The sequence below is a fragment of the Oryctolagus cuniculus genome, chromosome 17, assembly GCF_964237555.1.
Source record: "Oryctolagus cuniculus chromosome 17, mOryCun1.1, whole genome shotgun sequence".
In the NCBI taxonomy this organism is placed as follows: Eukaryota; Metazoa; Chordata; class Mammalia; order Lagomorpha; family Leporidae; genus Oryctolagus; species Oryctolagus cuniculus.
The window spans coordinates 61,096,802-61,122,741 of record NC_091448.1 but is presented as its reverse complement, the minus strand read 5'-3'; the positions used below and the strand labels follow the sequence as shown (position 1 = coordinate 61,122,741).

Below are 25,940 nucleotides of genomic sequence, written 5' to 3'. Positions count from 1 at the left end.
AGGGAGAGGGGTTGGGCTTGTGTTCTAGTGACTCTCCCCCGTATTAACCAATTCAGTACTGAGAGAACCACACAAACTCCTTTCAACAACCTGATCCACTATTGAATGGGAAAACTGGGAAGAAAGTGAGGAACTGCAATGATCATACACTTCCCTGTGGTCTCCTGCCAGTTGGATGTCAACAGCTGTCTGTATTGTCATACTGTTCTAGGTTCTTGTCTAAAGAGTTTTAGACGAAAAGGAAGTCGGAGGTCAAGAACATCGACTGTCCATTCCACACAGAAGGCCGGAAAAATCCATGTCTTGCCAAAGAGCAGGATGCCCCCAACAAAGGAATCAGTTGAAGGTACTCTGCAAATTCAATCATGAAGCTCATTCAACAATCAGATTCTGCTTTATTCAGGGCCTCATAGTTAAGACAAAACTCTTAAAAAGCTATGCTATCTGTATCTTTCATTCCATGACTGCAAAATTAGAATTGGTCAACTCAATCAGCAGGGTGACCACTACACAGGGAAGACATGTTAACAACTTAAACTTGGGGTCACTGTTAGTAGTAACATCTAAGCTACTATTCAGACGTTTGCCCAATTGTCCAACATGGCTGAAATGGACATCTTACTGAGAGAGTGCCTCCAGATTTCACACCAATATTAACAACTGGAGATAAAAAAGGAAAACTGAACAGATAGCTCCTAAAGTTCTCATACTGGACTCCCACTTTCCTTTTTCTGATGACACTTCCATTAGTAGGGTACATTTGTTATGGAGACTTAACCAATAAAGAAATGTTATCATTGACTCAACTCCCAAGTCTGCACTAAGGTTGGTTCTGGTGGTACAGTCCTAGGAGTTATTCATCTTTATCCATGTTTCCAGAACCCTTGAATGACCCCAGAACATGACCCTAGAACTGGTCATTTTAAATATCTGTTTAGTCATTCTTTTTCAGTTTCCTAGAGTTGGAATTAGATTTGGTAACATACATAAGAACTCTCCTGCTCCTTTTTGTGGCTTGATTGCTCAATGATTTTCATCACTGAGTTATACCCCCTTGGATAGATGGGCCAATGTTCTTGGTCCTGGTTTCCAATTTAAGCAATCAGGAAGAAAGCCACCAGAAACAGTCATGTGGCAGGGTTCTGTGGGGACAAAGTTTTTTAAATTAATTGGGTAAACACCTAGGACTATGGCCCCTTGCTTGGATGGGGATGACATTTTTCTTGGTAAAACTGACTGGAGTTCACCAATGAATCCACATGGCCCTGACACCTTCTTTCGCCTTTTGTAGCTGTAAAGTTCTCTTCAAAGGCTCGGGCCCATGGGTTAGTTTGGGTAGTTTCTGACTCTGAAGGAATTTCAGGCTTCGTTGAACCTACTTGTGGGCATACAGTATGTAAAGTACTTTTTTCTTTTCCTTTTCCTGTCCATGCCATGAAAGGTGAGGATTCCCTTCTCATTTGCAGTACCAGACATTATTTCTTCTCTTTTTGCCTTGTGCTTAGACAGGTGGAGGTTTCACAATCTTATGGATTTTTTTCAAAAACTATTTTTTGATTTTTTGTTTTATTTGGCCCATTTCCTATTTCCTGTTACATCCATTTCTGAGAAAATTGCTATTTTTTCATTTTTTATCTAATTTACATCAGATTGCTTTTCTACTTACAACCTACTTTTCTACTTACAACCTACTTTTCTAGGCTTTAAGAATCCCTTATTGATTTTAGATCATCACCGTTTTCGAAAGCATTTCTCTCAAGGGCTCCATTTTCCTTCTGAGCACTGCTTCATTGCAACCCAAAGTTGCAAAAGGGGTTTTTATTTGCTTTGTTCAAAATAGTTTAAAATGTCTATACAGTCTTCTTTGACCCATTTGTTTTGGAGAGTATGCTATTTAGCTTCCATAGTTCTTGCGAAATTTGCCAAGTAATCTTCATTGCATTGATTGAACTCTATTGTATTACCATAGTTGCCTAGTGGCACAAGCTGTGTGACATACATTACTTTAAGTGAGCAGTTGTGTGACAGAGCTCATACTTTGATCTGCCTTGGAGACTTGATATGAACCTGAGAAGAATGTGTTTCCCTCATGGCTGAAATGTCTCTACACACCAATCAAAATAGTTAGTTGAGGGATAGTAATTTTCTCGGGCTGCCATAATCAAGTGCCTGGTTGGTGGTCAGTTTGAAGTACATGATATTTTATTTTCCCACAGGTCTGGAGATTGGGTGTCAGAAATCTAGGTTTATGCATAGTCACCCTCCCACAGAAACCCATCAGGACTGATCTTTCCTGTCCCTTCCCGGCTTCTGCTGGTTTCCTGGAAATCCTGGGCCTCCTGTGTGGCTACCATAGCACCTGGATTTCTACCCCCATCATTTCTTTTTTTTTTTAACTTTTATTTAATGAATATAAATTTCCAAAGTACGACTTATGGATTACAATGGCTTCCCCCCCATACCGTCCCTCCCACCCACAACCCTCCCCTTTCCCACTCCCTCTCCCCTTCCATTCACATGAGGATTCATTTTCGATTATCTTAATATACAGAAGATCAGCTTAGTATACATTAAGTAAGGATTTCAACAGTTTGCTCCCACACAGAAACATAAAGTGAAAAATAATAGATGATTTTTTTTAAATGATGATGAAATCAGATCAGACCTATTGTCATGTTTAATCCCAGTGAGAGTCAAGTTGGGAATTGATAATTTCTTTTTTTTTTTTTTTACAGAGGATCAGTTTAGTATGCATTAAGTGAAGATTTCAACAGTTTGCACCCCCATAGAAACACAAAGTGAAATATATTGTTTGAGTACTCGTTATAGCATTAAATCTCAATGCACAGCACATTAAGGACAGAGATCCTACATGAGGAGTAAGTGCACAGTGACTCCTGTTGTTGACTTTACCAATTGACACTCCTGTCTATGGCATCAGTAATCTCCCTATGCTCCAGTCATGAGTTTCCAAGGCTATGGAAGCCCTCTGAGTTCTCCGACTCTTATCTTGTTTAGACACGGTCATATTCAAAGTGGAGGTTCTCTCCTCCCTTCAGAGAAAGGTACCTCCTTCTTTGATGACCTGTTCTTTCCACTGGGATCTCACTCACAGAGATATTTTGCCAGAGTGTCTTGGCTTTCCATGCCTGAAATACTCTCATGGGCTTTTCAGCCAGATCCGAGTGCCTTTAGGGCTGATTCTGAGTCCAGAGTGCTATTTAGGACATCTGCCATTCTATGAGTCTGCTGAGTATCTCACTTCCCATGTTGGATCACTCTCCCCTTTATTTATTCCATCGGTTAGTGTTAGCAGGTACTAGACTTGTTTATGTGCTCCCTTTGACTCTTAGTCCTTTCATTATGATCAATTGTGAACTGAAATTGATCACTTGGAATAGTGAGATGGCATTGGCACATGCCACCATGATGGGATTGAACTGGAATCCCCTGGTATGTTTCCAACTCTACCATTTGGTTCAAGTCAGCTTGAGCATGTCCCAAATTATACATCTCTTCCCTCTCTTATTCCCACTCTTATGTTTAACAGGGATCACATTTCAGTTAATTTTCAACACTTAAGAATAACTGTGTGATAATTACAGAATTAAACCAGTCATATTAAGTAGAACAGACAAAAAAACTACTAAGAGGGATAATGTATTAAGTTGTCCATTAACAGTCAGGGCTATGCTGATCAAGTCACCATTTCTCATAGTGTCCATTTCACTTCAGGAGGTTTCCTTTTTGGTGTTCAGTCAGTTGTCACCGATCAGGGAGAACATATGGTATTTGTCCCTTTGGGACTGGCTTACTTCACTCAGCATGATGTGTTCCAGATTCCTCCATTTTGTTGCAAATGACTGGATTTCGTTGTTTCTTACTGCGGTATAGTATTCTAAAGAGTACATATCCCATAATTTCTTTATCCAGTCTACCGTTGATGGGCATTTAGGTTGGTTCCAGGTCTTAGCTATTGTGAATTGAGCTGCAATAAACATTAGGCTGCAGACCGCTTTTTTGTTTGCCAATTTAAATTCCTTTGGGTAAATTCCAAGGAGTGGGATGGCTGGGTCGAACGGTAGGGTTATCTTCAGGTTTCTGAGGAATCTCCAGACTGACTTCCATAGTGGCTTGACCAGTTTGCATTCCCACCAACAGTGGGTTAGTGTCCCTTTTTCCCCACATCCTCGCCAGCATCTGTTGTTGGTAGATTTCTGAATGTGAGCCATTCTAACCGGGGTGAGGTGAAACCTCATTGTGGTTTTGATTTGCATTTCCCTGATTGCTAATGACCTTGAACATTTTTTCATGTGCCTGTTGGCCATTTGGATTTCCTCTTTTGAAAAATGTCTATTGAAATCCTTGGCCCATCTCTTAAGTGGGTTGTTGGTTTTGTTTTTGTGGAGTTTCTTGATCTCTTTGTAGATTCTGGTTATTAACCCTTTATCTGTTGCATAGTTTGCAAATATTTTTCCCCATTCTGTCGGTTGTCTCTTCACTCTCCTGACTGTTTCTTTTGCAGTACAGAAACTTCTCAATTTGATGCAATCCCAATAGTTGATTTTGGCTTTGACTGCCTGTGCCTCCCGGGTCTTTTCCAGAAATTCTTTGCCTGTGCCAATATCTTGAAGGGTTTCTCCAATGTTCTCTAGTAACTTGATGGTGTCAGGTCGTAGATTTAGGTCTTTAATCCATGTTGAGTGGATTTTTGTGTAAGGTGTAAGGTAGGGGTCTTGCTTCATGATTCTGCACGTGGAAATCCAATTTTCCCAGCACCATTTATTGAATAGACTGTCCTTGCTCCAGGAATTAGTTTTAGATCCTTGATCAAATATAAGTTGGCTGTAGATGTTTGGGTTGATTTCTGGTGTTTCAATTCTGTTCCATTGGTCTATCCATCTGTTTCTGTACCAGTACCATGCTGTTTTGATTACAACTGCCCTGTAGTATGTCCTGAAATCTGGTATTGTGATGCCTCCGGTTTTGTTTTTGTTGTACAAGATTGCTTTAGCTATTCGAGGTCTCTTGTGCCTCCATATGAATTTCAGCACCATTTTTTCCAGATCTGAGAAGAAGGTCTTCGGCATCTTGATTGGTATTGCATTGAATCTATAAATTGCTTTTGGGAGAATGGACATTTTGATGATATTGATTCTTCCAATCCATGAGCATGGAAGATTTTTCCATTTCTTGGTATCCTCTTCTATTTCTTTCTTTAAGGTTTTGTAATTTTCATCGTAGAGATCTTTAACGTCCTTGGTTAAGTTTATTCCAAGGTATTTGATTGTTTTTGTAGCTATTGTGAATGGGATTGATCTTAGCAGTTCTTCCTCAGCCATGGCATTGTCTGTGTATACAAAGGCTGTTGATTTTTGTGCATTGATTTTATATCCTGCCACATTGCCAAACTCTTCTATGAGTTCCAATAGTCTCTTAGTAGAGTTCTTTGGATCCTCTAAGTACAGAATCATATCATCTGCAAAGAGGGATAGTTTGACTTCTTCCTTCTTGATTTGTATTCCTTTGATTTCTTTTTCTTGTCTGATGTCTCTGGCTAAAACTTCCAGAACTATGTTAAATAGCAGTGGTGAGAGTGGGCATCCCTGCCTGGTGCCAGATTTCAGTGGAAATGCTTCCAACTTTTCCCCATTCAATAGGATGCTGGCTGTGGGTTTTTTATAAATTGCTTTGATTATATTGAGGAATGTTCCTTCTATACCCAATTTGCTTAGAGTTTTCATCATGAAAGGGTGTTGAATTTTATCAAATGCTTTCTCTGCATCAATTGAGATAACCATATGGTTTTTCTTCTGCAGTCTGTTAATGTGGTGAATCACATTGATTCATTTGCGAATGTTGAACCATCCCTGCATACTAGGGATGAATCCCACTTGGTCTTGGTGCATGATTTTCCTGATGTGTTGTTGTACTCTATTGGCCAGAATTTTATTGAGGATTTTTGCATCTATGTTCATCAGGGATATTGGTCTGTAATTTTCTTTCAGTGCTGGGCTCAGTGGAGGGCCTCTGGGCAGCAGGACTGGGCATCACTGTTCCCCTCAGATGCACTGCTTCAAACACAGCCTGTTCCCCCTCCAGTCATGCCTAGCATGTTCCCTGTTCACAGGCCTGCCAATGTCCTACTTCCCAGTCCTCCCACTGCTCAGTGAAAACCCTAGCAAGTCCCATTTATTGATATGGCCAAGAATACACCTGCTGTGGACACCCTGTTGCCTCCTTGGCCGACTACCAGAATTTGAACAAATTAAATTTCCTCTCCTCTTTGGGTCATCTTTTCAACTGGATCAGGAAACATGGGATTCTTGTGATGATTCAATATTTCCAAACTCCATGAGGTTACCCCAGACATATGGGGTTGGTCCTCATTACCTTCCCAAGGCCCAACAAGCGTCCATGACACTTGTTCCCCATGTAAGTGATCTATAGATGTATTGCTGTGTGTTGCAATATGTTTTTTAAAGATTTATTTACTACTTGAAAGGCAGATTTATAGACAAAGAGGGAAAATCAGAGAAATCTTCCATCCACTGGCTCAGTCCCCATAGAACCTCAATGAGCAGGTTGGGCCAGGCCAAATCAGCAGTCCAAAACTCCATCAGAGTCTTCCAAACAGCTGGCAGGGCCCAAGCACGAGACATCCTACACTGCTTTCTGAGGCACTTTAGCAGGGAACTGGATCAGAAGTGGAGGAGCAGGGACACCAACCAGGGATCCCATGGAGGGGTCCCCACAGGTGGCACTTGAACCTGCTGCACCACAATGCTAGCCCCAGGTGGCAGTATATCTTTATCTTGGCCTCCAGAGCTCCCGTATCAGACAATAATGTGATTGGTAGAAGATGACAAGGACAAAGGAAATGGACAAGAATTATGAGACAAAATAGAGGAAGGGAAACACAAGGGATGGAATACAATGAGTTGCACACATCGACCCAGTGGCTACCTATGGAGGAACAAGGTGACACTTCTTAGGCACAGTGATGGGAATCTGAGGGCTAGAAAAAGAAGTCAGAGTTCAGATCCTCTCACTTATTACAGAGGTGAAGCCATCTAGGCCTGGGATAGGGATATAGACATGGGGTCCAAGGTTGGCCTACACCATCCAACCAGCAGCAGGGATCCGAGTCCTCACCTCAAGGCTGACTCTCCCTTTCCTTCTCTCTGGCAACCTCAACACCCCTGCTCTTGTGCACATGGAAGGCTATGTGGCTGCATCGGAACATTCCCTCGGGAGCAGCGATCTGGGAGTAAGTGATTTCTTCTTTCATTTTTTTTCTGGTTCTCTTGCTTTCTTGCTCACAAGCCCCTGGTCCTGCTTCTCCCACATTCCCTCCTCACCACAGTGGATGATTTGCATCCTGCAGGACCCGGTGGCATCCAGGCAGTGGATGTCCTTGCACTGTGGATGCTGATCCAGTCTCTCTGCAGCCCTCCCCTCTCCCTTCATCAGCCTTACCCTCACTCCTCACCCCTGGACTGCACTATGAAACACTGCTGAGCAACCCGACTGCCCACACAGGGAGCTGGGCTAGGGACAGGCAAGCAGGGTCCCAGTGTCAGTGGAGGGAGGACTCCAGGGAAGTGTGACTCTGGCCTCCATGTCCCCAGGAGAGGGCTTTTCCTTAACACCTGGTTCAGGAAACATACTTGTCTCCTTCCAGCTGTCCACATGTTCCCTGGATGCGAACTATCCACAAAGTCTTCAGGACATGGAGGACCTCGATGAAGATCAGGAATTGTGAGCTTGTTGCAGGTAGACGGGGGTCAAGGAAGTAAGGGCACATGGACTCCATTGCTTCACATTCTTTGTGACACCTCAGGGAAGCCAACAAACTGGAGCCCAGAGGTGGAGAGGCTGCCGTCGAGCCTGACCTGGAGAGTGGAGAGGAATGGCTATTCAGGATCCACGCAGGTGAGTGAAGGATGCGCCCTGAGGTGGTCCCAGGGACACATCCTCCTAGGGCTCCCAGGCTGAGCCCCCAGGAGCTGCTTACATCTGAAGGGAAGGCTGGGGGTGCTGGTACAACTGGCATGTGAATGGCTTCAGTGTGGCCACGGGTGGTGTTGTTTCTGGAAGAGCCACCAGAGTCACTCAACACCTCCCTCTAGAGGGTGCTTTCCTGCCTGCCCGACATGGATGCCAACAGGGAACCTCACCAGCTGTGGTGGGACACTGGTGTTGTCCCTGAGCTCCTCCACCTCGAGACAATGAGGTGAGGATGGACAGAGGGAGGCACCTCTGGGCTCCTTTTCACACCAGAAGAGGCCACAGATCCACCTTTGCAGCCCTGTGGGTACCCGGCCCATCCTGACACCACTTAGGGGCCAGTGCAGAACAAGGGGCTGCTGGGATTTCCCCAATCCTCAGGGGACCCTCAGCCCCTTTTCTTAGAGGGTGATGACCGAGGCTTTTTAAAATATGTTTAAACTGTTTCATTGGGGGGGATATAAAATCATCTGGTTAGCTGTCAAGTTCTAACAGAAACACTTGACATCAATTCAAAGCAAAGCTCACTTTGGAGAGTGACAGGAGCAGGGCCACAAGTCCCTCTGTTCTTCTCGTCTGTGCTCTGATTTTACACTTCAATTACACACACACACTGGTTTTATGACCCTTTCAGAAGAAGTGGCTTCCATCCCAGTTCCATGCTGAAAGGTACTAAAGCAATCATGATATGGTTTTAATGCCACAAAATAACTGTTTCCAATTACATGCTTGAGATCTACATGCTTCAGATCTACAGGGAGGATAGAAAGAAGTTCTGCAAGATTAGGGAAGGAAACTGAAGAGCTGGGGAAGTTGTCTGTAGTTAACATGTGGGTCACAGGCTGGATCCTGGATTCTGATGGTGAGGTCAGACTGGGCAGGATCACAGCCCCACCCTGTGTCATCAGACCCAGGGGAGTAGGCCTTGGCTTTTTAATCCCAGGGCCAGGTTAGAACGGCTTACTTACACAAATCTACCAAAAACAGATGCTGCTGAATAAGTGGGGAAAAAGGGACACTAACCCACTCTTGGTGGGAATGCAAACTGGTAAAGCCACTATGGAAGCCAGTTTGGAGATTCCTCAGAAACCTGAATATAACCCTCCCATACAACCCAGCCAATCCTCTCCTTGGAATTTACCCAAAGGAAATTAAATTGGTAAATAAAAGAGCTGTCTGCACCTCAATGTTTATTGCAGCTCAATTCACAATAGCTAAGACATGGAATCGACCTAAATGCCCATCAGCAGTAGACTGGATAAAGAAATTATGGGACATGTACTCTATAGAATACTATACAGCAGTTAAAAAAATGAAATCCGGTCATTTGCAACAAAATGGAGGAATCTGGAAAACATCATGCTGAGTGAAATAAGCCAGTCACAAAGGGACAAATATCATATGTTCTCCCTGATCTGTGACAACTAACTGAGCACCTAAAAGGAAACCTGTTGAAGTGAAATGGACACTATGAGAAACAGTGACTTGATCAGCCCTTGTCCTGACTGTCGAGGATCAACTTACTACTTTATTCCTTTTAGTATTTTTTTTGTTCTATTTAGTACCATTGGTTGAACTCTTTAATTAACACACAATTATTCTAAAGTGTTGAAATTTAACTGAAAAGTGATCCCCATTAAATATAAGAGTGGGAATAAGAGAGGGAGGAGATGTACAGTTTGGCACATGCACAATCGGACTTACCCCTAATGGTAGAGCTAGAAACATACCAGGCGATTCCAATTCAATCCCATCAAGGTGGCATGTACCAATGTCATCTCACTAGTCAAAGTGATCAGCTCCAGTTCATAATTGATCATAATGATAGGATTAAGAGTCAAAGGGACACATAAACAAGACTAGTGTCTGCTAATACTAACTGATAGAACTAAAATGGAGAGAACAATCCAACATGGGAAGCAGGATACACAGCAGACTCACAGAATGGCAGATGTTTTAAATAGCACTTTGGCCTCAGTTCAGCCCTTAAGGCATTTGGATATGGCTGAAAAGCCCATGAGAGTATTTCAGGCATGGAAAGCCAAGACACTCAGGGGAAAAACAAATGACCTAAATGAAAGATCTCTGTGAGCGAGATCCCAGCGGAAAGAACAGGCCATCAAAGAAAGAGGTACCTTTCTCTGAAGGGAGGAGAGAACTTCCACTTTGACTATGGCCTTGTCTAAACAAGATGGGAGTTGGCGAACTCAAGAGGCTCCCAGGCCAGCGCCGTGGCTCACTAGGCTAATCCTCTGCCTCTGGCGCTGGAACCCCAGGTTCTATTCCCTGTTGGGGCACTGGATTCTGTCCCAGTTGCTCCTCTTTCAGTCTAGCTCTCTGCTGTGGCCTGGGAGGGCAGCGAAGGATTGCCCAAGTGCTTGGGCCCTGCACCCGCATGGGAGACCGGGAGGAATTTGGCTCCTGGCTTCGGATCGGCGCAACAAGCCAGCCACAGCACGTTGGCCATAGCACCCATTTGGGGGGTAACCAATGGAAGGAAGACCTTTCTCTCTGTCTCTCTCTCTCACTGTCTAACTCTACCTGTCCAAAAAAAAAAAAAAATAGGATTCCATAGCGTTGGCAGCTCATGACAAGTGCCTTGGGTGATTACTGACATCATAAATAAGAGTGTCAATTGTTAGACCAACTGTGCACTTACTCCTCATGTAGGATCTCTGTCCTTAATGTGTTGTACTATGTGAATTAATGGTATAACTGGTACTCAAACAGTGCTCTATACTTTGTGTTTCTGTGTGGGTGCAAAATGTTGAAATCTACTTAGTGTATACTAAACTGATCTTCTGTATATAAAGATAATTGAAAATGATCTTGATGTGAATGGGATGGGAGAGGGAGTGGGAGATAGGATGGTTGCGGTGGGAGGGAGTTTATGGGGGAAAAAGCCGCTACAATCCTAAAGTTGTACTTTGGAAATTTATATTTAGTAAATGAGAGAGAGAGAGAGAGAGAGAGAGAGAAATCCCAGGGCCCGAGAGACTTGCCCTTTCCTGTGCATCAAGTTCACAGTTTAAGGGGTCACCTCCCTGAAGGCTGTCCCATGAATGCCTGGGGGAATTCGCCCTAGCAAATGGGCTCAGTGACCAGGACCCTGACTGCTGCTGAGTTCGGGAGATCCTGAGATCAGGAGCCCTGTGAGTGCTGTACTCCCACCCCACTGCCCACACCCCTGCTGCATCCCTGTCCCCCCACTGACCCCTGCTCCTGTGTCTTTCTTGCAGACATCTTCAGCTGCTCGGAAATCTGCAGTGTGGAGTCCTTGGACCCAGAGGAGCTGGAGCTTCCCACACCATCGGAAGCTTGAACCACACAGGAGGAGACACAACAGCAGCCACGGCCCTCCTCACCAGTCCTCTGCGAGCTCTGATATTAAATCATCACCGAGCACCAGTTGGTTTCATATGGTTTTGTCTAATAAAGCACAGTGTAGGAAAACAAGCTTAGCAAAGGTAGAAGTTCAAAGGGTCAGGGAGCAGTCACCTGGTGAGTGCCCTCACCAGCACTCTCTGGAAAGGAACCAGAAAGCTGTGGTCTCCACTGAAAGTCACTGCCAGGCGTGGTCTTTTCAATCTGTGCTGCAGCAATGACTTCCTAGTGGTTGTGTTGTCTCGTGTCTGCTCCTCCTCTGGAAGGGACCATGAGGTCCATCTCACCCAAGTCCTCTCATGACCACCTGGACGCCAATGCATTTTTCACCTAACGTCAGCTTGAATGGCACAAAGTTCCTGACTTATCCTTTCTCTTCTTGAGTATCTTAAATACATTTTATTCCCCTGACCCAGACTCACTGTCTGTACAAGATTGGTGAGAGTCTCATTTTCATTTCCTCCTGTGCCACTCATACTTGAACTCTAGATGCATGAACACATTTTCTTTTAATTCACAGATGCTACTACTAGAGTATCAGTGACATCAGTCACTCCAAGTCAGACCCAGGATTCTGTGAAGTAGTGTGGGAGTATACTTCATAGCAGAAGAAGTCTGAATTCTAATTATTAGTCTAGATCACTGCATTGGTTCCCTCTTCCAGGAATCCCATTCATACACATGCATGGATTCACCTTTGGTATCTCCCTCTCGTGTTCTGAAATCTTCAGTAAACTTCCTGTTCTTAACAGTATTTCCCTTTATGTCACCTTCTGCTTCTTCTAAGGCACAGTCTGTTCCTGTGTTTCTTGTGGTTTGCATTTCAAGGCTGATGTTATTTTCTCCTGTTTTCTTTCTTCTTTCCTGAGTCCTGCCCATCCATTTCTGAGTTTCCCTGATTCTTAGTAATGATGTCCCTTCATGCTTGGTACCATTGTCTTGGTGATTTTTCCTTCATCCTGAAAACGACTCTGCTCCACACACAAAGGACACCAAGATCGGAGTCTGTTCATGTGTGGCCTGGTTCCTTCTTTGTTTCGATTACTGATTCTCCCTCTGGTACCCTTGTATGATCCATCAATATGTTGTTGTCATCCTTTTTACAGAAAATTAGGTTTTGGAAATTCTGAATGAGCAACAGCATTCAGAAATGCCTGTCTCGCCTCACCCTGCTTTCTCAGTTGTTTCTGCGCAATGCTAAATAATACAACACCTAATCTCCTGCCTCTGTAGTTCATTGTTTCATGAACCTCCCCTCTCAATCAGTCTGACCTGATTATTCTTACTCAGTAGAAGTCCTGTTATGGAGGACAACAGCCCCCAAGTTCCCAAATCTAGATTCAGTCCCTTTATACAGAGAGGCAGTGTCAGAATCCCGGAGCTCACGGAGTTATTTCTATTGTGTGTCTACAAAATGCTTCCTCTAAGTTACTGGTTACCCTTTCTCTGTTGGTCACTATTTCATTCATAGGATCATTAGGTCTGAGTTTCTTCTGGTTTATTTGAGTCACAAAATAAACAATTAGTGTTTTTTTCTACTTATATTTGTGTCATTTGAATTTAGTTAATAATTTTCACTTTATATCAATCTTCAGAAAAATCTGTTTTAACTACAGAAATTTTTTTCATTAATTAGTGATTATTATTCCTCTTGAATTCCTAAGATTACAAGACAGATACACATAAAGTCATATATACTTAGGCCCACAACGCTAGCACAATACGATCTTGCCAAGTTCAGACAAAGAAAGCAGGCATGCTATGATTCCTTGTGTTTGATACACGATGGCCAAGGACCCTCTTACTGATTCACCCATGTTGCCTTTAAATGCACTGTTTTGAAATAAATTCTCAAAGGGAAAGAACTCCTTGACTTTTTTTTGCCCATGTAAAAAATTAATGTATAAATAAAATCCTATCATTCACATAACATCATGAATCTAATTCCTGAGAATTAAAGATGTATGCACACACACTACAGACTGGGTTTCCTGGAAATAAAACACTGATCCTCACACATGTAAAGTTAACAGCAGGACTGTGTGAATGAACTCCTGGTTTCCTGTAGCCTGGGGATGCTCTAGTGCTCACTCTCCATGGACTCCCATTGAAGGAATGGCTGAGCCAGGTCACAGCTGCATCTTAAGCACCCCTGCACATACACACATGCATGACTTGTCAACAAATGCAGGACAATGTCATACAAGCCCTTCCAGCCTCTGACGCCCTGCAAGCGTGTACAGGTGACCTGTCCCAGAGCACTCCAAGCACAGGCTGGAAGAATTCATGGATTCCATAATGTGTACCGGTGACCTCAGAAATGCTGCCGAGGCATGCGGTGGAGGCGCTGGTCTAGTCTCCTGTGTGTACGTGCACGCTAGGGATGGTTCAGATCAGCAGGTCCAGAAGTGAAGACAGCAGCGTGTGGAAAAGCAGAATGGCCTTAGGAGGCAGGGGAACTCCTCATGGGTACCCTCAGAACCAGTGCTGGGACCCCGGCTGATCTATCTGTCCTGGCAGCCTTTCACTGGCACCCGTACAATTAGGAAGCATCCAGTGAGAGAGCCCAACTGGAAACAAAGTGCTGCTCTCAGGCAGCAGAACTGCTCAGGAAAATTATAACCAAAAGGAAATAGATGCATAGTCACTGCAGTGAGATCTACGAGTGGATGACAACAATGTTTTTAGATTTGGGCTGGAGCCTGGTATAGCAGGTTAAAGACCTGGCCTCCATGCTGGTATCCCATACGAGTGCTGCTGGTTCAAGTACTGGATGCTGCACTTCTGATCCAGCTCTTTGACATGGCCTGGGAAAGCAGTAGATGGTGCCAACAGGGCCTGCTTCAGCTTGCTCTCACTGCTCAGCAGCTCTCCACCGTGGCCTCCAGGCTTTGGATCCTGCTGTTTGCCACCTGCAATTGTTCAAGGAGGTCAAGGTTATGTTTGTGTAAGCTGTTGTTGGTTTTCTCTCATTTATCCATTCCTTGGTTTTCACTGAGCGGGGAGGAATCGATGAGCTCTTCTTGAAGCACGTGGTACTCGACTTCATAAGCTTGTAACTGCTTAGCGATGTCCATCTCAAACACCTGGTTGATGGTCTTCTCCATCTGTACCAAGCCCAGGTTGGGCAGTGTGCTTTTGATAAAGTTGACTATGGTTTCTAGGTTTTCCTGCTGCAGAATCAAGGGCTTGTGGCTTCCCAACAGACTCAAGACAAAATGGATTAAGACTGAAGAGAAAGGTTTCTTTCTTTTTTTTTTTTTTTTTTGGACAGGCAGAGTTAGACAGCGAGAGAGACAGAGACAAAGGTCTTCCTTCCGTTGCTTCACTCCCCAAATGGCTGCTACAGCTGGTGCGCTGTGCCAGTCCGAAGCCAGGAGCCAAGTGCTTACTCCTGGTCTCCCATGTAGGTGCAGGGTCCAAGCACTTGGGCCATCCTCCACTGCCTTCCTGGGCCACAGCAGAGAGCTGGACTGGAAGAGGGGCAACCAGGACAGAATCTGGCACCCTAACCTGGACTAGAACCATGGGTGCTGGCGCCGCAGGTGGAGGACTAGCCAAGTGAGCCGTGGCACTGGCCAAGAGGAAGGTTTCAAACTCTAAACCTAAACCACCTCCATCAAGAAAAAATAGGAAAAAGGATTTTTTGAATTCATGATGTTGATGTTCACTGGGATGTTTGTTGGATTTGGCCCTAAAACCAGAGAGAACAAAAATGAAAATACACCAATGTGATGCCTCCAACCACAAAGCTTCTTGACAGCACAGGAAACAACCAACAGAGTGAGGAGATGACCTACAGAACAGGAGACAACAAGTGCAAATCACTCATCTCATAAGGGGTTAACACTCAAAACATTCAAGGACCTCCAACAGCTGTATTACAAGACACCATGTAATTTCCTTAATAAATGGAGCAAAGACAGCCACATACATATCTCAAAGAGTACATACACAAGTACAAAAGATACATGGAAATACACTCAACATCACTAATCCCTCCAGGAAATGTAAATAAAAACTTCTATTACATATCACCATGCCTTTTTAATATGACTATGGTGAACAGTTAATGGGAACATAAACTGGTACAGCCATAATGGAAACCAGTAAGAGCTTTCTCAAATACTAAAAATGAGTTAAGCTGGGCCTCTCCCCTGAGAACTTTGCCTCCATATCAGGATTTTTTTTAAAAGATTATTTGAAGGGCAGAGTTACAAAGAGAGATGGAGAGAGAAATAGAGATAAAGATAGAGATATAGAAATAGAGATAGATAGATAATAGATAGAGATTGAAAGAGAGAGAGAGAGCGAGAGAGCAAGAGATCTTCCAACTACTGGCTCACTCCCCAAATGACTGCAATGGCCAGGCTAAAGCCAAGAGGCTGGAAGTCCATCTGAGTCTTCCACGTGGGAACAGAGGATCAAGGGCTTGAGCCTTCTTCTGCTCCTTTCCCAGGCACATTAGTGGGCAGCTGATTTGGAAACAGAGCAGACAGGACTTGAATGGCACCCGTATGGGATGCTGGCACACAGGCAGTGGCTTAACAACTGGTGGCTTAACACGCTGTGCCACAATGACAGTCCCTCACTCTGCATTTTAAGGCTTTCTTACAAGCAATATGACACCTGGCCATACTGAATTCCTGTAAAAATCCATTCTTAATGCAGACTAGGTTCTCAATTCTTTCTTTAGATCAGCACCTGGTCTGTCAGGTGTACTCTCTTCATTGAACTTGGCTAGTATACTGCCTGCTAATTTTCCATTCATATTTAGAAAGAAATTTAACCAAATAAGTTAAAGATCTCTACAATAAAAATACAGAACAATGACAGAAGAGATCACCAAGGACACAAAAAAAGTGGAAACAAACTGCATGCCCATGGACTGTAATAACTAATGTAATTAAAATGTCTGTACTACCTAAATAATCCTACAGATTCAATGCAACGCAAATCAAAACATCAATGACCTTCTTTACACAATTAGAAGAAACAACCAAAAAATCCATTTGGAATCACAAAAGACCCAGAAGAGCCAAGCAACTCTGAGCAAAACCAAACAAAAAGCTGATGGTGTCCCAATAGCTGATTTCAAAGCAAACTGCAAAGGTGCAGGACCTAAAACACCACAGAACTGGCACAACAGCCAACACACAAATCAATGAAGTGCAATAGAGAACTCAGAAATTAAGACATGTGAAAACAGCCCACTGATCTTTGACAAAGGCACCAAGAATATGGGGAAAGGACAGCCTTTTCAATAATGGTGCTGGCAAAACTTGGTATATACATAGAAGAATGAAATTAGAGTCCTGGGGCCAGCGCTGTGGCGTAGAGGGTAAAGCTGTCGCCGGCACTGCCAGCATTCCATATGGGCACGGGTTCAAGTCCTGGATGCTCCACTTCTGAACCAGCTCTCTGCTATGGCCTGGAAAAGCAGTAGAGGATGGCTCAAGTCCTTGGGCCCCTGCACCCATGTGGGAAGACTTGGAGGAAGCTCCTGGCTCTTAGCTTCAGATCGACACAGCTCTGGCCATTGCAGCAATCTGGGGAATGAACCCGTGGATGGAAGACCTCTCTCTCTCTCTCTCTCTCTCTCTCTCTCTCTGCCTCTGTTTCTGCCTTTCTGTAACTCCACCTTTAAAATAAATAAATAAATAAATATTTTTAAAAATTGGAATCCTATCTCTCAAAATACATAAATCAACTCAAGAAGGATCAAAGATCTAAATGTTAGACATGAAAGTATAAAATAGCTACTAGAAAACCAAGGGCAAGTACTTCAAGATGTTGAAGTAGGCTATGTTTTCTTGGATAGGACCCCAAAAGTGAGTGGATATAAAAGAAGTGGTATATACACACAATGGAACACTATCCAGCCATTAAAAGAATGGGATCTTATCATTTTTAGCAAAATAGATGCAAATGGAAGACATCACGCTGAGTGAAATAAGCCAGAAAGACAAATATCATATGTTCTCCCTCATCTGTGGAAGCAAAATAAAATTCAATGTGAACACAGAATGTTGATTACTAAAGACTGGGAGGGGTGGGGAGGATAGAAGGAATTTGGAAAACAAATAGGGGAAGCTGGATGTGGTTCATTAATTGCAAAAACATACAATGCTAATATGAGATGTTAATAAAAGAGAAATCCGGGTATTGGGTATACATAAACTCTTTGTACTACTTCACAAATTTTCTTTTGTAGATTAAAAAATGTTCTGGAACAAAAAGTTACCAAAACAAATAAGTAATACAGAAATAAATACATGGCTCCCAAAATCATTAGTTGCTATCAAGAAAGTATTAAATATATGAATAAATATTCACCAAATACTTAGAAACATGCCTTATCTACACACACACACAGACACACACACATACACACACACAGTCCATTTCTCCAGGGGTCACTGGTCCCTCTGTACTCCTACTGGCAAATTTGAGGTCATAAACACCCAGGGAGACCCTCCAATATACACATAATCCATGGAAACACACAAAATCCATCTCCCAGGTCAAGGGCCATTGGGACCTCTACTCCCCTACAGGCAAGCACATGGGGCATAAACACCCAGAGAGTCCCTTCATTGCCAGCCCCAGATTCCCATGGCAGACACCACTCACTAGACACATTCCCATGCCATTGAACCATCCCTGACTAAAAGGACCTCACTCCAAGTGGTGATACTGCCTCTCTTCCCAAGGGTATGTAACCATCTCTTCAATAAATCTCTTCAATAAACCACCAAGGCTCCAACTTGAGAGCAGAGGAGGGGCTGGAGCTGGGGCTATTCCCTGAGAACTTTCCATTACTATGCACTGTCAGGTTCCTCTGGAGGCAGGCAGTACATAAAAGCATGCGGTAACATGAAACCAGGCTACAGGAGAGCCATGCCAGGTAGGACAACAGTGCGGATGATGGGGAATTCATATAGCCAGGCTAAGGCCACAGGCCTTATAAGACAGCCAAGGCAGGCCAAAATTATTTTGTCCTAAAGGCAGGGAACAGGTTACTTAAAAGACCAACTGACTACCTCTTTTAGTTATACTCCTAAGCCACATGCCACAGGCCTCCCCAAAGTCCTAGGTAAGAACAAGGGCCTGTATCAGCCCAGGTCACCTCTGATCTTAGCCCAGCAAGGTTTCCAGGTGTCTCTTCGTTCATCATTGAGAAGCTGAGACCTTTCTGTTGTCTGTAACAAAAATAACCCTCTTGGAAAATACTTGGCCATGTCCTCTTACAATTAGATAAAGACAAGTACATAACTGGACAAAAAGCTGTCTAAAAAACCGGGAAAATTGTTCCTTTATCTGCATAGCGACAGGATTCAAGTGTGGTTGTACCACCATTCTGGGCAACACAACACATGAGACTCACCTCACTAGATCCAAGGCAGAGCGTGGGCCCAATAGCCAGGTGGGTGCATAAGCACTGGGTCCAGTCCAGAACCTCCACTGTTGGGCAAAGAGGAATAGTCCAACTCCTGGAAGGTCTGGGGATGTCAACTGACAATGCACAAGCCAGGAGCTGGTTACAGCCTCGTGCCCAATCAACCCAGGGCGCCTGTGAGTTCAGGGTTGAACTGAAGAGCATCATCAATCACCTGCATCTAAGAAATACATCTAGAATAGTGCATTCCTCAACAGCACCATGCCAAACACTGGTGCACGTAACACATTCAGTGTCCAAGAAACAATCTGTGCAAATATTAAATATCATAAATCAAACAGAGCATGTTCCCAGATCAAAATGCACATTCAACTGGCAATTCACAATACAAGGGTGTGTGGAATATTCACAAACACCTTGAGACCAAGCAGCAATTTTTTTTTTAAGATTTACTTATTTATTTGAAAAGCAAAGTTACAGAGAGGTCTTCCATCCTGTTTCACTCGCAAAATGGCCACAATGGCCAGGGCTGAGCTGATCTGAACAGGAGCCAGGAGCCTCTTCTGAGTCCCATGCAGGACTTGGACCACTTTCCACTGCTTTCCCAGGCCACGGCAGAGAGCTGGATCAGAAGTGGAGAAGCCAGGACTTGAACCAGTGCCCATACCAGATGCCAGCACTGCAAGGTGGTGGCTTTACCCACTGTGACACAGAGCCATCCCAGCAATACTTATTTTTATTTAAAAATTCAACACCAGAGCCTGTCCGATATTTAAAGTATTATCCCAACAAATGAAGATGAATATACAACACCAAAGTCACGAGTTGGAGTGAATGCAGGTCTCCCGTGTGGGTGGCAGGAATCCAGCTACTCAAGCAGCCATTGTCTGCCTCCCAGGCTGCACAGTAGCAGCAAGGTGGTCTCAGGGTTGGACCCAGACTTTACTTAGGCCCTGATATGGAATGTGGGCAAACCAAGGGACACCTTAACTGCTGCCCAAATGCCTGCTCTCATGAAGCCTTTTTCCTTTCTTTTTTACAATTCATGCAACCCCAGGTATTTTGTTAAAGCAATGATCATATGAAGAATTTGATTAAGAGTGAGGGAGATTTTAAAGTGAAATTCCTAATAAATCAATTTTTAATTTAATTTAGAACAAATATAAACTGCTTGATCTAGATATGTCACAGGATAATAATGGGATCTCAAATCAAGCATGGAATGAACCCCTTCTACTCTCAACATGTTTGCTATGCCAGCCTCACACTGAAAATGCCATGATTGAAAACAGGTCCTTTTTATTCATTCAACTTACTGTCACAAGCAGAGAATGGCAGTGTGTGGGTCTTGGATTCAGGTTTAGAAACAAATTTTGGTACTGTCCAATGACACACTTGGACATAGAAAAGTATAGCTGTGTAGATAGCAGCCCAGCATCACGTACAGTGGGGCATGGCCTCACTCTGAAAACTATATGGTGTCCTGTCACCACGGTAATGTGCTGAGTGACATCAGCCTTCCGTTCCAACTGTCACTCTGTGAGCTGAGAGGCTCACAGTTGAACGCAGTTGTGCCGTCCACATCTTCACGGCCAGAGTGGTCTGAGATGGGGAATCACAACTGCTGCTCAGCAGGTAAGTCACAGAGACCTCCACGGGGCTGTTTCTTCCAGGGGGCCAGCACGTGCTGCATGACACACTTTCCTCAGGGACTTTCACTTCCCCTACTCCAACCTGTCTACAGATCTATAAATCTGGAGGTTAGTATTACTCACTTTCTACTTTCAGGGCTTCTATTTATTTGCTGTTGTAAATATTTCCTATATTTTAAAATACACATTATTCCTAATGTCAAGTTTGCTTGCAGCTATTGAGAGAATAGATGAGAGGGAAGAAACCACACTACTTTCATCAGGTCAGGAGAAATTGAGACCAAACACAAAACAGACATCACTCAAGAGGGAACTTTCATGCCCATCTCTTCAGAGGTCACCATCTGAGACCAAGACTATAAGAACAGTGGTAATCCAGAGATATTTTTTCACATGAGAAAAGAAACTGGGATGTCAGGCTGGGATTTCCACGGGGTGGGTGAACACATGAACCCTGCTGTTTGGGGACTGTCAGGGAAGTGGGGAGGAGGGACTGTGTGGCTGGGTCAACGAGATGGACATCTGAAGACAGAAGAGAGGGGACCTACTTGGTGGTCTGCAGGGAGAAATGGGTTTGAATGCAGAAGGTTTGACAATGGGTCGACCTCTCTGACAGGAGAGGGAATGTGTCTTCTGTCCCTGCAGGGTCTAGAGAGAGGTGAGGGCTTCCTAAGGACTGAATTTTGGTGAGGAAGGCCATGGGCACACCAGAGCTGATACAGACACTGCCCTTTCTCAGATAGAAATTTGAGGCTGCTCAGCTACTTTCTGAGCAGGAATTCCTAATTTTCTGAGAAATTAAACCACACCAGACACAGGGTAAATTATAAAGGAAAGAAGACCCTTGAGCTCAGGGTTGTCAGTGGTGGGAGTCTGGAGATCAGGTGCTCATATCTGGTAAGCGTCCCAGGTTGTATCCTACCATGGTGCACAAGTGGAAGAGCAGGACCATGCAGAAGAGAGACAGTGGGAGGGGCTGAGCTTGCTTCCTGATGACCCACCCAGGTCCTGACCAGTTCAGTCCTGAGACAACCACAGGAATCCCCTTCAACTCTAATCACTGCTGAAAGCCCCATCCTACACCACCACAGTGATGGGTGTCAATGTCAACCTGTTGGAGAGGACAAACCACAGGCAAACCACAGGGAATCACAGAAAGGAAGGTCCCTGAGGCCCCGCCCACATGGCACCATTTCAGGTGAATTTCTGTTAAGTGTGCATGTGGGCAAGGCCATGGCAAGGAAGAGAATTCATGGCTCACCCTAACATGGCACTTGCTGGGGGATGCCCTGACCACTGGGCCATGGGGTGGTCATCTGATTATGGGGAAGGCTGGGAGACAGGGGACAGTGTGAAGATGCCAGACCACGAAGGGCTCAATATGGGCTTCTCCAGACCCTCAGAGAGGAAGTCCTGGAGGGAAGTGTCCCACTTTAGGTCAGGATTAGAAACCCAGAGGAGACATCTGGCTCACAATTTCTCTTGTCTCTGAGACTTCTTCCAGAACATGGGTGTTCCCTAGGAAACCCTGGTCCTGGAGGATTTGAGAGAGTAGAGGAACTCCTAGTCCAGGGTTCTTGGGGGCAGGAAGAAGACATCTCGGGTGTTCAGGGTTCTCTGTCCACTAGGGACACAACAGTGATCCTGCCCCTGATCCATCACTTGTCAGTTTTGGGGCTCTGGACAAGCAACGGTCAATCTGTAAACTTCAACTTGCTCAACTACAAATCACACGGAACAACTGCTAATCTGCCATAACTCAGGGCTAATCCTTGGGCAATCACAGAGATTCTCCAGGAGGTAGAAAGCTTTCTACCCATGGAAGGAGGAAGAGTGACTTTCACTCTCCCCTCTTCGGTAGTCATCCTAGAATCCTCCCTGTATTCAGTCACCCCCACATGACTCACTTATTCTTCCAGGCACTTGAAGACTGAACAAATTCAATAGTGAAGCGACAACTTGGAAAGTTTTCACTTGTTTTTAATCCCTGGAGCTCAAAACCACGAACAGAACATATCAATATTTCCACATCTCACACAGGGAGCTTAGGCACAGGGGTGGGGGTGGGGATGAGGTGTGAGGGTCTGTGCAACTTTCCCAGGTATATACAGCTTCCCCCTTGCTTGTTTGGGGACAATGTTTTTCTTGGTAAGAATTGGCTGGAATTGGCCAATGGATCCATCTAGGCCTGATACCTTTTGTTGCAAACTTACGCGTTCATGTCTTTCCTAGTTACAAAGGCCTCTTCAGCTTGGTTAGATCTCAGCTTGGCTAGCGGAAGTGGTTTCTGACTCTAAAGGAATCAGTCTGTTTCATGGTATCTGTCTGCTTTGTGAGCACACAGTATGCAAAGCACTCCTTTATTTTCCATTTACTGTCCACACCATCCATGGTAAGGATGTAGCAGTACACTGTTACCTCTTTTTTGAGCTTGGATTGGGAGAGGTTTCACAATCTTACTGAGCTTTTCAAAGAAACGATTTTTGACTTTTTGGTTTTTGCTGTTGAGTTCCTATTTTCTATTACATTGATTTCTGCATTTTGTTTTGTTCACAATAATTTAAATTTACCACAGAGTCTACTAGGGATCCATTTGTTTTGGACAGTATGTTATTTGGCTTCCATACTTGCTGGGGAATTTTCCAAGCAATCTTCCTTTACTGAATTCTAGTGCAATCCCTTAATGACTTAGTAGCATATTCTGTATGACATGCAATATTTAAATAAGTACAGTGTGTGATAGGGCTCACACTTTGGTCTACCTCGGAAACTTCTTCATGTGAACCACAGAATGTAGTTCTCTTACTGTGGAAATTGCTCTAAATGCAAATCAAGTCTCATTGATTGAAGGTGCCTGTACTGGTTTTTAGGGTGGCCATAACTAAGGACCAGGTTGGTTGGTTGGTTTGAAAAGCTGGAAATGCTGTCTCACGTCTGAGGGTTGGGTGTCAGAAACCCAGGTGTAGGCAAGGCAGACTCCCTCAGAAATCCACCAGGAACAACCTTTCCTTGCCCGTTCCCAGCTTCCTCTGGTTTCCTGGAACCCAGGGCTTCCTGGATAGCTACAGCAGTGCTTGAATTTCTTCCCCCACCATCTCCTGGCTGTCTCCCGTCTTGGTCCTGCCTTTTCATCTTCAAAGAACACCCGCAGGTGTAACTACACCTTCTCCAATATGAACTTAGATTAATGGATTCAGTCTCCAATGACTCAAAGGTCCTGCGAGTGAAGCATCTACTTTGGGCAGATGATGAAGCCCGTCAAGTGTTTACTTGAAAGGCAAAGTAACAGAAAGCAAGAGGGAAAGACAGAGAGAGAGAGAGATCTTAAATCCTTTGGTTCACTTCGCACATGGCCATTATAGGCAGGGCCAGGCCAGGATGAAGCCAGAAGCCAGGAAATTCACCTGGGTCTCCCATGTGGGTAGCAGGGACTTAAGTACATGGGCCATCTTCCAGTGCCTTCCCAGGCACATTAATAGGAAAAGCAGCCAGGTATGCTGATACAAGATGCTAGCATCAAATGGGGTGGCTTAACCCACTGCCCTACAATGCCAGCCCCCAGCTTTTTGTTCTTACAAATCAATGTTAGAATTGCCAACCTAGGCTGGTGCCACGGCTCAATAGGCTAATCCTGCATCTGCGGCACCGGCACACTGGGTTCTGGTCCCTTTCGGAGCGCCAGATTCTGTCCTGGTTGCCCCTCTTCCAGGCCAGCTCTCTGCTGTGGCCAGGGAGTGCAGTGGAGGATGGCCCAAGTGCTTGGGCCCTGCACCCCATGAGAGACCAGGATAAGACCTGGTTCCTGCCATTGGATCAGCACGGCACACCGGCCGCAGCGGCCATTGGAGGGTGAACCAACGGCAAAGGAAGACCTTTCTCTGTCTCTCTCTCTCACTGTCCACTCTGCCTGTCAAAAAAAAAAAAAAAAAAAGAATTGCCAACCTAAATGGACATGTGGAAAACTTGTATCTTGCAGGCACACAAGTGCCATCTGTGCTTTATTTGAGGGCAGTTGCCTCACACACTATGTCCCTTCAGGCTTCCCAAGGTCAGCAAGAGGAAAGACTTGTGCAAACACGGCTGTCCCACAGTGACTTCCTTTCTCTGATTGCAGATGACCTCAAGAGCAAGTGAAAACCCTACATATTCTAGAATCCCTCCACTGCTGAGGAACGATCGAAGGGATGGGAGAGGGAACTTCCTGCCTGCTTTCTTCTGGTGATCCAACCTGATTCCAGTTTCTTGGTGGAAAAAGGACTGGGGGTGTGGAGAAAGAAACTGATGGGCCAGGGACATCTATGGCTACGTATGGCAGGCCCTGGAAATAGCTTTGCCATGTAGATGCTGTTAGGTTTGTGTGCATCAGTGTTGTGAGATCTATATGAGTGGTCATGAATGTGTTTGAAAGCATTTGTGTGTGTGTGTGTGTGTGTGCATTTCCCCAGAACATGTTTTTCCACTTGCACAACTCAAGTCTTGGTTCTCAAAAATATCTGATCTCCCTCTGCACTTTATGTAAGTGAATCGTTCAGCCCTCTCCCGACATGTGTCTGAAGGGTAGGTTCCATTCCACTCCTTACATGACATAATACATAAAGAAGTGGCCCAAGACATTCACGTTCCAGTGAGAGAAGCAAGTATGAACCCTGACCTCCTGGCTACTGAGCTGTAGTCAGCACTCAGCCATGAGATAACTATCAACACCATGAAAGGGAGTCCAGGACTTACATATGCCCCAAGAGTTATCATAACTATAGAGATCCAAGATGTTATACATGATTACAAGCTGAGATCCAAGGTCAAATAACCCAAGAAGCAATGGGTACACTGAACTGCAGGCTTCTACATCATCATGAATGTGAAACATAAACAAAAATTCTGGTCAACTCACAGATTCTCGCAGTGAAGGTAAACCAATGGCAAGGCCAAGGCCCTTTCTCAGCAGCTGGCCAAAGCAGAGAAAGATAAGGGAGAAATGTTATTGAATTTAACAGATGATCAACACAAGCTGTGGAATTAAATGCTCAAACCCAGCAGTAGAATTCTCCCTGAGCGTACAGCGCAAAATAAGGACTGAAACTACAATGATGTTGTGAGCCTTGTGTCCATCACCCTTGTCTCAAATCTCCTATGCAGTCTTTGAGAGACACCACTGCCCACCACATGCTGACTTCTTTCATCAACTATCCCACTGTTGCTTTAGATAGCAGGCCTGGGCCGCCCATTCAATGGACATAAACATATCATATAGAAAAGAAAGACAAAGAGGTCACAAGACCCATTAAATACATTAGGAATACATTTGGATTTCAGTGTTTTAAATCTTATTTAATTGCTTTGATAATGCGGGACTGTGGAATACCTGAATATAATGGGATGTTTTCATACAATGGAGTCCCTACTCCCAATAAAGGTTGCTTTTTAGCGTGTTCAGAAGCTGATAGGAGAGGTGATATATTCAAATACAGTAAGTGCCAGGAGAAGAAATGACCTTT

General features: G+C 44.4%; 2 protein-coding genes across 47 annotated transcripts in view; one reads left to right on the top strand and one right to left on the bottom strand.

The window, feature by feature from the left end:
• The window catches only part of LOC127489621 (uncharacterized), a 265,586-nt gene extending 254,168 nt beyond the window's left edge, over positions 1–11,418 (top strand). The window contains exons 2-6 of one of the 2 annotated variants that reach the window (XM_070061513.1): positions 212–346; positions 7,224–7,270; positions 7,685–7,761; positions 7,844–7,935; positions 11,250–11,418. In XM_070061513.1, the coding sequence (XP_069917614.1) occupies positions 212–346; positions 7,224–7,270; positions 7,685–7,761; positions 7,844–7,935; positions 11,250–11,332 (434 nt within the window). In that variant the 3' untranslated portion in view covers positions 11,333–11,418. The remainder of the gene's footprint in view (positions 1–211; positions 347–7,223; positions 7,271–7,684; positions 7,762–7,843; positions 7,936–11,249) is intronic. The other variant, XM_070061516.1, reaches the window with a different exon arrangement.
• LOC103347106 (uncharacterized) overlaps positions 1–25,940 on the bottom strand; it is a 619,502-nt gene that overhangs the window by 259,527 nt on the left and 334,035 nt on the right. For 35 of the 45 annotated variants that reach the window (XR_011383700.1, XR_011383690.1, XR_011383692.1 and 32 more), the window contains one exon: positions 149–351. The exons of 9 other annotated variants lie outside the window; for them this stretch is intronic. The gene's annotated coding sequence lies outside the window, so the exon portion shown is untranslated. Of the gene's footprint in view, positions 1–148; positions 352–7,670; positions 11,156–25,940 lie in introns of those variants that run through there. One more of the 45 variants, XM_070061490.1, reaches the window with a different exon arrangement.